Below are 13,426 nucleotides of genomic sequence, written 5' to 3' on the forward strand. Positions count from 1 at the left end.
TCCAAAATAAATGTGCAGCTTCTCTCAGACAAAAAATTACATTTGATGTACATGGGCCTTAATCATATCCTCTATATTATATAGAAGAAAGACAAATGCTGTGTTGTTCAGGCCTGGGTTTAGTTGAATCTGCATAAAAGTATGTATTTAAGCTAAATAGGCTGTTACATATACATGTGCACCCCAATCAAAATTAATAATTCCTATTAGCCAAAGGGAAGAGAGAGGACAAAATAATAATAATCAGGAATGTTTAATTTCCTACAATTCTAGCAGAATATCCCAAACTCTTTACAGTCACTGACAGATTAAATTTTCTCAAGAGATAGATTAAAAAACCCAGACAATTAAAATGGCTACTAAAACATCAAAACAAAACAAAGAAGCTCCATAAACCTTTCTCATCTAATCCTCTTGAAAATAATTAAAATTTTCCTTTAGCTACTGCCTTGGAACTGTCAGATATTCCTAAAAAGATGGGCTGTGATACGAAATGTTTCTTAAGCCTGTTTGCTACTCTGCTAAATGCTTGTGCTCATCTGTGTGGCAGCAGTCAATGGTGTTTGTGAAAATACCCATCCTACAATCAGCCCTTGTACATGCAGCTCCAGCGGATCATCAGCATGGGATGAAGCCATGCTTCAGCATGACCAGGCTGTCAGGTCAGGGTTACACAATCTGGAAACCTTCCTCTTTGCTGTTGTACATATAAACCTGTAGTAGAGTTGGCACAGCGATGTAATAATGACAAACATGATACCTAGGTCAGTATTTCTGGATTTTTCGGCCATGCCAGTCTATCAGAAGTTGATGGGCTTCTCACACATCTGCACATTTTTACAAGTAAGTATCATTTAAACATTATTAATTATTAAATCATTAGTTGCAATTATAATAATTATATAGTTAATAAATACATAAGTATAATAATTATAATAATGATTCTCTGAATCAGTACTGTATTAACATTCCCTAATTGCTAGAGTATTTACTCATTACAGTAGTAAGCAAAAGTCACAACTTTGAAGTAATGTTTTACTGTAATTAAGACCAGAAACCCACATTTCAAAACCTGTAAAGTATCTTTCTTCTGGAGCACTTAACAGATGGGAGTTTCCTGATCACAGTCATCCCTATTTTTGTAACTGCTACCACAAAATAATGTATTGGAGGGCACAATTTGATGACATTGAGGAGAAACAGACTCCTTGATTTGGGCCAGATAACAAGTTTACATACTCCTTTATTACCTCAGGATTTTGAGACCATATCAAAAGGACATTATTTAATTTACAGTTGCGCTGCACTACCTGATACATTTAATAGATCGTTTTCTAAACAGGACAAGTGGTTTTACTGGCAGAAGGGAAAGATATCATATTGTCACATACAAATTTTAGAGGCAAAAGATGTACCACACAGCTAATTAGTTTCACTCATGATTCCACCTAAATAGCTCATGAAAGACTGTTGTGGCAATGTCACATGTACCCCTATTTTTATAAATGGTTTTGGAAATACCAGTAGCAATCACATGTTGGGAATACTTAGCTCACTTCAGAGGCTGTACTTTACTTGCAGTGTATGAATGTTCCGTGGCCCCAGCACGTGTGTGTCTGTATTTAATAAATATCAGTATAATCACAACATTAATTCTCTTTTCACTTAAAGTGCTGGCTGAGAAATGTAGTTTTGAGGCTTCCAAATGTTCTGTAGAACACCCAGTTCCTCCCTCAGTCCGCACACATTTGTTTGACAATTATGGAGTGCAATGCAACCAGACACTTTGCCTTCTTTTTCTTTGTGCAACAGATTTGGGATGAAATTCCCCAATTTGCCCCTGTGCCAGGGCTCATTCCAGGACTGGAGGTGACTGTCTTACCCCAGTGGTGTTGCTGTCAGAGGTGTGCTCCCAGCAGATGCCATTGCAGGTCATTCCTCAGTGGAGTCCTCTGATAGCAAGTGCCCCTCTTGTTCTTTCTTACATCTGTAAGGATGACCTGTTGGTAAGATGCTTGCCCATGTTTTTGCTGTCGTTTACAGGCTGGTGTTGATCCATATCATAGAACAGGGCCAGAGAAACTGGTTTATGTAATTCAATATGAACCACACTGCAGAAGTTAAGATTCCATTATTGGCATGCCTTCCTGCCTAAAAGCTGGAAAGCTCCATATATGAGCTACTATCACCTTGGAAACGGTCAGAAAAGAAACACCAACTGCCTGCAGAAGCACAGTGCGCAGACACGGAGCAAACTGAACGGTCCAGTTCTACTAAGTTTCAAATTGATCATGAGGTGGTACTAGAGGAATGGCACCGAAATGCCTCTAAATTTAATTCACAGTGAGAAAAGAGCAGGATTTTGGTTTATACCTGCTTGCTCTGTTACCCAGTTTCTCAGAGATGTATCACTGGTGGTCAGTGCCTACAAAATCCATAAGAGCAGCCAAAGTCTTTTTGTATATCTGGAGCTTAAAGCTGGAGTAGAGTCACTGACTTTAGTTGACATCTGTAAGTCATGGATTGGGAGGTAAGAACAAATTTGGCATATTCAGAAGGACTGCAGATACTTTCTCTCTTCTCACATCTATATGGGAAATAAAAATCTAGATTGTCTTTCTCTAGTGACAAATTATTCACTCCCACAAAGTAATGACCAGTGGCCAGATCATGTAGTCAGATGTATCTGGTAGTGTGCACTCTGAAATGACTGCTGCTGATTGGGACTGTTGTAAAACTACAGTAACAAAACATCTGGTATATCTGGAATCAGTTGGATTAACAATTTGAACTTCGTTCCTCTTCAGAGTGACTACTACACCTACGCTTCCTAAAGAATGGCAACTCAGTTTCTAACCATCTCCCAAAGCCGTCTCTGGCAGTGCCCATAATCCATTGTGGTTTACAGCAAAGGTGCAAATCAGCTATTCTTTTTTGACTCAAGCACTGGTTAGTGTTTCAGAAACCTTAGAGATTAAACTCATTTATTTATTGCTAAAACTAGTTATCATTTTTTCTTGTTGTTATGAAAATCATCCAAACAGATGTAAACTGGGATTGAATAAATACCCTGAATAAAAATATCACAAGAAACTGAACATCAGTGATATTACCAGGTGTTCTTACAAGTGTTTTCTTGAGGGGAAAAAGCATGTTTGGATCTTTTACGTTCTGACTATTGGAGTGTGAGAACTGGGAGGTTCAGAGTTAACTACCATTATATCTATTCTAGATCAGCAGAGAGAGCTATACAGCTAATCACTGCATATTTTTAGCCTACATCTTGTAGCTTTAATCCTGCAAATGTCTGTATGTAATTTGTTTTATGTAATATGAATAGATGCCATGAAATTGAGATTCCACCATCCATAGAGATAAGAATGTCTAAGTATTTCTAAAGAATTAGGACCTATAGTATAAGTGTGGGACAATGAATTGGTCACTGTGAGTAATATATGCTCTAGACTGTGGGTGCCAGTGGAAATAAATACTTAGATTAGCAGCATGTGCATGGTACTGAAAAAACAGACTTCACTTCTCCGAGCAACTATAAAAACTACAGACACATTCCTTACATTGAGGAGCATTTTCAGTTAAATACATCTGAGGGTGCCTTCTGTCTCTGTGTACAGACCAGTGTGTATTTAGGTACAGAGCTTTGCTTAAAGAATGATGTCACATTGGTTTAATGACTGAATTACTTTGAATCTTTGAACACCTGAATTTCTCTAGCATGCCATTTAGGCCTAGTGCCAGCAGTAAGGGGACAAGAATCTGCTTTGCTCTGAGTTGAACTGTACTGTCCCTTAACTGTGTCAAGGTAATACAAGAAACAGAAAAGGAACCTAGTTATTACCAATGAAGAGCTAAAATCTGGTGACCGAACACACAGCAGTGAACAGAAGATTCTTCTGAGAAACAAAGTGTTCCAACCGAGACACGTTAAATAGACATTTGGCTCTGTTGTGAAAAATACCAAAACATCATCTAAATATTTTTTAATTTAGTGATTTAATTATGTATACTTATACATAAGGAACCTCAGACCCAGCAGTTTCTGCTGAAGCTAAAGGGAGCGTTCAGAACGTGACATTACAAATGGGCGCCATGATCAGCACACAGGCTTTTTGCTATAACCTTTAACTAGCAACTAATGGTGACATACTGTTGTCAGAATAGCCCAGGCTTACTTCAGAGAAGACATTTGAGACAGCTTCGTTCTGGGTTGAAACTTGTAACTTTTCAGTATTCTAAAGTGTGTGTGCTCCAACCTCAAATCTTTATGACTTTGAAAGTTGCAGAAGGTCAGGCGAATTCACTAAAAAGATTATTTCTAATTATAATGCCACCAACCTGCTTAAAATTTATGAACGCATGTAGAATGAACACTAAGCTGAAAAAATCTCATTAAATGTACCTGAAATCACCTGAACTGGTGCTCAAGGTGGGCTGGGCAGTGTCCCTGGCGCAGTTGCTCACCTGTGTGGTAACTCACATTAATGCCAACAGAAGCGTTAATGCCCTCGGATCTCTCAAGGACCAGTCATCCTTTGGGAGCACGCCTCAAAGCTCACAGAAACGTATGAAAACACTTGCCAGTCCAAACGGGAAAGATGCTGTGTGTTGTAGCGCCTCATATTTTAACTTACCCCACTAAAAATAAAACCATCGTCAAGCAAGAAAACCCTGATCAGCTGCTCGGCCGTTTCAGAGCTCTGTGTTCACTGCCTTGATTAAACCCACGAACACCGCCCTGCGCGCCCTGGAAAAGGCAAGTTCAGAAGCGGGACCTCGTTGTGGGGAGGTGGGCTCGCGCTCTGCCAGAAGCGCCCTCCCGGCGCGCACCACCGCCCCGCATGGCGAGGGGGTTCAAGGCAAGCAGCTCCGCCCTCCCTCAGCGGCTGCAGGAGACGCGCTCCCTCCGGCGCCCCTGGCACGGTCTGCGGTGGTTTGCTCTGTTGCCGTGGCAGCGGCGCTAACGGTCGCCGCGCGGGGCAGCGGCGCTGAGTGGCTGTGGGGACAAGGTTTGAGGCTCTGAGGTGAGGGCGGTGGGTGCCGCGGTGGGTGCACCGTGCACCTTGTGCGGGGTGCTGCTGCGTGACGGGGGATCCCGTGCCGGGATGGTGCCTTGGCGTCTGCCGCTGGCCAGTGGTTTCCTTGCGGAAGGCCTGCTGGCCTCACGCCATGCTGTAATTTTTTAAGTTACCCACAGCTCTGTCGTGCCGGTGTTGGACTTGTGCTCCCTGACAGTGCAGTTCAGCAGAAAGTGTTCTGGCTGCTGCTGGTGCCTTGGCAGCTTGTTTTATGTTTGTGTTACTTTTTAGCGCCGCTGGCATCCTTAACTGTAGTCTGTTGCAGGAATTCTGTCTTGGCTTTAAGGTGGTTCTTACAATTTAGCCTATCCATACTTCAGATTCCATGGAGTGTTTTCTCTGTTCCAAACAGGATAAAATAGATCCTCTCTTCTAGTTCATGTTTTGAATTTTGCAAAAGGATTCACAGAAATGCACTCAAAGCTGAGCCACCACCTTAATTAAAATCAATCGGATGTACAAGTCTCTGTATTAGTAAGATCTTAATGAAGTGCTCAGCCGTGTGGTAATAACTCATTCTAGATAATATAGAGAATTTGCTGAATTCTAATAAATTTTATCACAATTTGAGAATGGCTTACCTGACAGTGGATGGCTGCATAAGATACAAGAGCAATCGGTGTTTGTTGGAGTTCTTCCCTAACCGTTCTGAGTAAAGTGGTTGCTAAGTAGATGAAATGCATTCAGGTTTGCTTTGTTTTGAACTGACAATTATGAAGTCCAAAAACTAAAACAGCAGTGTCTTTTCTTCTCTATAAGAGATTTATTAAAATGAATACTCAAAATGTGGGACTGGTACGAAGGTGTGTGATTGTATCCAGTTCTTTCATGTGCATTAAGTAATTAATGCTATTAAATCATCTCAAGAGATAGTCGCCACTATTGTGAGTTCCTGGAGATTATGTAAAGTATGAGTTCTTTTCATTCTCAGCCTGATCGTTTTGAAAGGACTACCAGTATGGAAGATAATGAGAGCAGTTACAGTGAGGTAGAAGAGCAAAAATCTTCTCTACCGTTTCTGGAAGAGGAAGCAAAAGAAGACAAAGCTGGTCAGCTCTCTAATGTGGAAGAATGTTGGAAAGGTGAAAATGAGGAATTATTTTGCTAGCTCACAAAAAAATCTATTTTAATATATTAATTACCTGTTTTAATATCTATTAGAATCCAAGGTTGAAGAAGAGGTGACTGGTGGTGGCAAGATGGGAAACAAAGACACCTCTGAACAAGTTGGAGACAAACCCGATTCTAGCATGTAAATAACTTGTTACGATTTCTAACAGAGCTTCCTTTATAGTGTTAACTTACCTTTTCAAGAGAAGGTTTGGTTAATTCAGCTGTGCGTCTGTTGTTGAATTAGTCATAGGCTCTACAGACCTCTCCACAAAAAAAAAAAGTCAATTATTGCTATTAAAACAATGAGCTGAGTAAGATAAAGACATTTATAATCTGAAGCTGTTGTAGGTATGTACATAGAACACGATGATTGCACCATGTTAATGTGGGCTAATTGACTTTCCTCAAAGGAGTTTTACACTAACCAATTTACACTTTAAAACCCATCCAGCTCTTTGCAGTGATGCATAGTGTTTGGTTTGTATTCCTCTGTACTTTTGTAGAACATCAGGAGCTGCTGGAAGAAGACAAGCTGGACTACTGAAGAATATCAGTGCTAGATTGTGACTTTTCTTAATTTTTCTCAGTGGTACAAAGAGTTTTGTACCACTGTGTAAAGTCAATTAGCACAGAATTAGTACGATGACTGATCAGTACTACACTGATTTTTATAAGTAGGTGATAGAGTGGATTTATTCCTGAAGTAATAAACTGACATGTAACAGAGGTCATGAATGAACAGGAATGTAGTGGTTTGAATGTGGCCTTAAGTAGTTGCTTCTCTTTTCACAAATATCAGTCCATGTTTTGGCTTGCTTTGACAAGACTGTTAACTGCTGCTCTGGAATGACCTGGCATGATGAAAATCGCCAATAATGGTTATTAATATATGTATGTGGGAAGTTGTGTAGCACATATACCTACAGCCAGTAAATGTTGGCGGTTTTACCATTATCAACAGAGAAATTCAAATACATCAAAATGATGTAAAAGTCCCCAAACCTTCAGACCTCTTCTTGGTATATGTTTAAGCAAATGATAAGAGAGATTAGCTCACCTCACAAGCCCATCAGCTGTATATAATGTTTTAAAATAGTTTAGAATGTTCCCTATAAAGTTTTAAACTATTTACAGGAAAAGTAGAATGTGTAAACCCCAGGTATAATCAAGAGGAGCCACAGGCATTTCAAAACCAAGACATATAATTAATACATTAAATGTGGGTCTAAAATGTCCAACATTAGATACCCAAGTCTAAAAATCTCAGGTTAAGTGCATTTAGGTAAACTTGTACAGACTGTGTTTGCTTTTAACTTGTTTATACTGGTCATATTTGTGACTGTTCTGCTAGCACAAGAGTAAAACGGAAAACAACCATCAAATGTGTAAGTGGATGATGTACAAACTTCATGTAACTTTTCCATTTCTTATGTTTTCATGTGCTTCAATTCAAAGGGAAAGTTTGGAACAAAATTTGGGTGGCATTAATAATATTCAGGCCATGAAGCATAAAGATAGAATCTGCGTATTGCGCTTACAGAGGAACCTAAAAGAGCTCAATGACATGGCCAGAAAAAAGGAACTTGAGGTCCAAAAACGCAGGTTAGTGTTTAAGCAAACATAATCCATCAGCATAAATCACCATCCAGTACTGGGATACTGCATCTGTTAAAAATATTAGAGTTTATAGATTCCTTTCAGGACAGTAATGTGATGCAAACACTTGATTAATATAATATATTCAATATATCCCAAACCCTTGTTAATTAATTAAGGATCAAGGATAAAATTTAATTATGTACTTGAAAAAATTCAATACAGAAGTGAATGTTGAAGAGGAGGTGTTTCGTCTGGGAGAATTTGATGTTAATTAGATGTATGCACAATCGTGCTGGTTAAACAGTCGGCTGGAAACATCAAGTGGAAAATTAATTGTAAACATTTTCTTAATTGTGATGGAAATGATGCATTAGAATCAGTGAAGATACTTTAAGCACTCAAAAATGAGTGGTTTGCTATGTTAAGGTCACAAAGATGTTCTTTAGTAACAAATATACCTGAAGAAGGCTTGATGTAAGAAGATGCTGTTTATGCTGTTGTCTCTTTTGGTAATATCTGAACTATGGATGAAGTCAGAAAAAACTCTTGTCACATTTTTCTGGATTTTTTGAGAAAATGTTTGAAGTTAACAAAGGCTTCTGAAGAACCTCAGAGTAAGATCTTTAAAGAAAAATTGTGGGGGTGTGGGGAGTTGGGGACTTGAAGGAATCCTAGCTGTGAATCTTGCTTCCAAATGAAGAGTTTCATCAGGAAGAGTAAAGAACTTACAAAATATGAATAATCCATTTGTTTCTTGCAGAGACAAGCTGAGTACCTGTCAACTGCAGATCAAGATGCTAGCAAAGCGTCTGGATTATGTAGGCACTGAAATTGAGAAAGAGGAGGAGGCTGGCAATGTGTAGGTAGAGAGTATTTCTGGATACCAAAGATAACAGGCATTCACTAGCCTTATCTGTGTGTAATTAACGAATAATGGTGCACTGGCTTGGAGATCGTTAATCTCTACCTCTATAAGCTAGAGGTAATATTCTGTCAGGTAAATCAATGCAGAAATAAATAAGGATAGAAAAGAGGCATATATTTTAAAATATAAAAACAAGGGGTTATTTACCCACTCCTGTCAATTAACATTTATCAGGGTCACAATCACTTCTGTTCAATGTGATGAACCAATGCCAATGTGCTATGACAATTTCAGTGGTCATTGTTTTGCTTCTCGTAATTATTCCAATCAGGATTTATATATATATCTGCCATTTCTTTGGTTGGTTTGTGTGTTTGTTTAATGTTGTGAAATGCATGAATGCCTCTCAGGAGTAGTTCTGCATACAGGAGCTGTGCTGAGACACTTGTGCTGTAAAGTGGGAGGCAATTCACTGTGCTCTTCACATTTGGTTTAAATAGAAAGAAGTGGGTGGCTTGTGTACCAGGCACCAGTGTATTGTGAACAAACTTCGCAGCTGCATTTCGTGACCTGTGTTAATCTTCAAGTTAGTATATTGGTGAATGATAGAATTATAAAGGTGGGTTAGCTACCAAAATGGAACAGCTGCTTGAAGAAAAATGATTAGTTGAATGCTAATGAACTTCTTTGATGGGTGCTGGTAGTCACTGTTCAGAGACAGTCTTAGTAACAACTACTAGCAAAGACAGATAAGCATTGTAGTTCTTATGCTTATGATGGGTCAAATTGTGAAGTCTAGACATGCAGAAAAATAACAGCTCCCACAATCTATTACATTTAGCAAGTGTAAAAAGACTTGATACATTTCTAGCTTATGCAGCTCAAAGGCATCATGTTTTAGCAATAAAGAAAATACCAGCTACCATTAGCATCACTGATGCCCAGTACAAAAGTTCTGAAGTTCGAGTAGTAACTTCAGGTAGAAGATCAGTTTTCAATGTTAATTTAGAGGAAGGGAGTTTATGTTGAACATAGCTCACTGTTGATTATGTAGTACATTGTCTACTGGTTTTCCTGGATAGAGAACACCAAGGATGGTAAACAACCGTGTGACAATGCTGCCATTGTAAGTGGAATGCATGTAATATTGTAATACCTTTTTGAAAGCAAAATGAGCCAAATTTCTCCAGGTTCACCTGAACTTATTTTCATTGATATTAGTACTTTTACTAGTGAGAAATGAATAGTCACTTTAAGTTACAGGTCCGTGCTTTTGAAATCAGTCCTCCTCTGTACATTTCAACCAACATGTAATGGTTTATAGAAAGCTTCACTTCTGAATGAAGAGCAGGTACTTGGAAGGCTAAATAAAAGACTGCATAAATTAGAGGAATTCTAATACATAAATCTCAGCCTTAAAGCTATTTTCCATTGTTGCTGATCTCGGGAGAGGGGTGTATTAATTTTTAACCTTTATTAGTTCCGGTTTCTTGCTGATTGTTTCTTTTTAATGTTAACAGTGCAGCCTTGTCCCGCCTTTGGGCAGTGCACAGGAGACTGTGCACTGAGCTGGAGCAAGAGAAAGACTTGGAGTTGAAAATTGCTTTGACAATAAAAGATGACATGTAAGTGAGGGCATGAGAAGACAATGTGATGGGAGTTAATCTTTATTATGTTCTTCATATGCAGTATTAAACAGCATATTGAACAGTACTGTAGTGATTAACTTTTGAATCCATTAAAGATTCAAAATTAATCACTACAGGAGTTGTTTGTAAATGTTGAGCTGCATCATTTGAGGTCATGTGAGGTTGGCTGCGAGACAAAGGACCTGGAGAGCAATTTGTAGCCTGAACAGTCCATTGCTTAGGAATTTGGTTGCTCTGGCTTAGTTCCTGAGTTGGTTTTGCACACATAAATGAAGTTTTCATTTTTTTTAGCGTTATGCGTAAAATGTGGACCTAAACAGATGTCATTTTAAGTGGAAACTAAGCTGGACTAAAGTAAACCTGCTTGTGGTACTGATTTCTGAGCGTAAATAGTTCATTTATAGGGCAAAAGGAAAAAGACTGAAATTGAGAATGATGGAGACATTGTAGTGGTCCTGTGTATGTTTATGCTAAGCTAATATTCCTTTTTAGCTGCACATATTAAATTACTTATATAGAATAAAATGTCTTGCAGAAGGCAACAAGAGAGTGTGTTTGTATTTTGACACCAGAGATGACACTACTAATGCCCTTACATCAAAGGAGGAACACAAGCACCAACTTATAGATGTGCTTAACCAAGTGGTTAACCAGAATGCAGAGTGTTCTGCTGCAGCAGCATTGTATTATAGCTTTAAAACACTTGAGCTCTTTATTGTGTTATTAGGAATAACTCTGTTAATCCGTTTATATCTATCCCTATCATATCTCAATTCCTTCAGCAAAGCATAGAAGAATAAAAGCTATGGCCTGTCCCTGAAGTTGTTTACTGTTGGAGGAAAAGCTATTTTCCTAATTTTTCTGATTTTCTAATGTGAATTTGGAAAACAGAACCTTGAGCTTTTTTTTACTTCTTTTTTTTGACTGATATTTTTAATGTCTTTAAAATGAAATATAATATTAGATAGGAGCCTTGGTCTGAAAGGTACAATACCTGTGTCAGTAACAGGGTATGATTTACAATATAATTGAAAAAGACAAAATAAAACATGGCTAGATTTTCATTCTCTCTGGCCTTTACTTACTCAGGAGCCTGAAGTAAGTGGAAAAAAGTCAGCATTTCAGTGGAAACAACTCACACTTTGTTTTAAAGGCTTGAAATGTGGCGCATAGAAACTGAGCAGGGAAAATATGAAACTCTCTGTGAACAACTTAAAAAAGATGAGGAGGAGCTAGAGATGAAATGCCAAGAACGAGCAGAAGTGCGGATTTGGGAGGCAAAAATAGCAGCACTGCAAGCAGAAAAAAATCAGCAGTCTAGAGCAAAGTAAGTGCCTAGAAGACAGACTCTGCTTCCTTTCTCTGCATTATTTTTAGCCAATTCACTTTTTCAGGTGTTGAGAAGATTACTTAATTCAAATACTAGTGGTATTGTGTTTCTTAGCTGGGTGTTGCTTCAGGAACATTTTATGAGGAAATGGAATTAAATTAAGAATTACCCACAGTCTTGCAGTTGTGCAGGTAAAGACTTCTGAGCTATGGAAATAAATGTGCTAAAGACAAACTGTGAAAGCTTTTTGTCGAAGGAAATGAAGTTTATTAGATCAGACTGACTGTGTGCATCTGTATTTCTGTTGACTGCCAGGATCTTCTGAACTGATGATCAAGTTCACTGAGATTTCTTGGAAAGAAAGCAGGCACCATGACACCTGTTATTAATTTGGCTGTGGGTTTTGTGAAAACAAGAAACTATACAGGGGAAACGCAGAGACTAATGTCCTCCAGCGCGTATTAATAAACTCCCCAACCTCACTCTGAGATGTCATTGTGTTAAAATCAAGGTTTACTTACACCTGTGCAACTGTTGGTTTTCCTGTGTTTTGTAGAAAAGAGAAGGAAGCCCAGAAAGAATATGAAGAAAAGCATAAAAAAATACTTGAAGATGCCAAAAGGAACCATGAAAAAGCATTTTGCTTCCTGAGAAAGAGCATGGCAAGGTGATTGTTCACTCCTTTTCTGTCATTGTACATCCTCTGGTGTACAATACTTTATCCTTTAGTCTTTGGAAAATACTCGTTTTTCTGCTAGGTGTATCTTACATTACACTTGGAAATCTGCCACAGTACCAGTGCTGTGAAGCAGTCAAATCTTAGATGGCAGAGAGAGACTTGGAAAGGAGCAAATCCACTCACTGTCCTGAGGCAAGCTTCAGATTCCTTGTAGCTGACGGGACTGTCTCCTTGAGATGCAGAAGGGTCTGACTATTTATAGGCTTTAATAATAATTTGAAACATATATATATATGTGTATACACACACACTCTTTCTAGTTTACGATTATATTAGCTGAAGTATCTCAGGCTTGATCCATGGCCACATATTGCTATCTTTAAGAGTTCAGAGAGTTTCTAGGGTTTATTTTTACTGTGGGTACAAGTAATTGGCTTGTATAAAGTTCACCATGTAATTATTTCAATATTGGCTATATGAGCAACACCTGAGTTCTTACTTCATTTTAGTAACTAGACATATGTCATCATGTGGAACACATTCTTCGTATTCAAAATTTACGAAAAAAGTTGTTGAGCAAACTAGTTGAAAGCCTGTTGGCACTTGAAGCTTGAGCGTTACCGAATATAGAAGAGTCTTCCAACTGTTCCACTTTACCCACACCCAGCAGCATAGTAAACACAGAGGCTTACAGGAAGAATGTTTGGTGACATTGACAATTACTACTTGTCAGGTTAAACATTCTAATACTAAAAGCTTTCCAGGATATGAGCCTGCAAGATTTCACTTTGCTTACAGAATTCGTGAAAAAAATGCGAAGGAAGAAGCGAAAACTCAGGAGCATATGGAGAGAAGGATCCAAGCTGTGCTTTCCCTGAAAACCAGCCTAACTTCCAATAGGGTACTGCTGCTGCTGTGGTTTAGGGAATTAAGAGATTGACTTGTTAGACTGCTAGGGTTTAATGCAAGTAATTTCAGTTTTCTTGTCAGAATTGTTGTGTGATACTGTCAGATCACCAACCAGATCTCCTCCAAATGTGGAGAATTTAACTGCAGGAGTAATGGTGTTAGATTTGTATGGGCAGATTTTGACACTTC

General features: G+C 38.6%; 1 protein-coding gene across 4 annotated transcripts in view; it reads left to right on the forward strand.

Annotated features, from left to right (window-relative positions):
• CFAP74 (cilia and flagella associated protein 74) overlaps positions 1-13,426 on the forward strand; it is a 50,382-nt gene that overhangs the window by 1,762 nt on the left and 35,194 nt on the right. For 2 of the 4 annotated variants that reach the window (XM_065696395.1, XM_065696397.1), the window contains exons 2-9: positions 6,025-6,175; positions 6,255-6,345; positions 7,662-7,808; positions 8,566-8,664; positions 10,191-10,295; positions 11,473-11,646; positions 12,206-12,316; positions 13,127-13,229. In XM_065696395.1, the coding sequence (XP_065552467.1) occupies positions 6,025-6,175; positions 6,255-6,345; positions 7,662-7,808; positions 8,566-8,664; positions 10,191-10,295; positions 11,473-11,646; positions 12,206-12,316; positions 13,127-13,229 (981 nt within the window). Of the gene's footprint in view, positions 1-4,855; positions 5,040-6,024; positions 6,176-6,254; positions 6,346-7,661; positions 7,809-8,565; positions 8,665-10,190; positions 10,296-11,472; positions 11,647-12,205; positions 12,317-13,126; positions 13,230-13,426 lie in introns of those variants that run through there. The other 2 variants (XM_065696398.1, XM_065696399.1) reach the window with 2 other exon arrangements.

This window comes from Lathamus discolor, chromosome 16 (genome assembly GCF_037157495.1).
Source record: "Lathamus discolor isolate bLatDis1 chromosome 16, bLatDis1.hap1, whole genome shotgun sequence".
NCBI classification, from domain to species: Eukaryota; Metazoa; Chordata; class Aves; order Psittaciformes; family Psittacidae; genus Lathamus; species Lathamus discolor.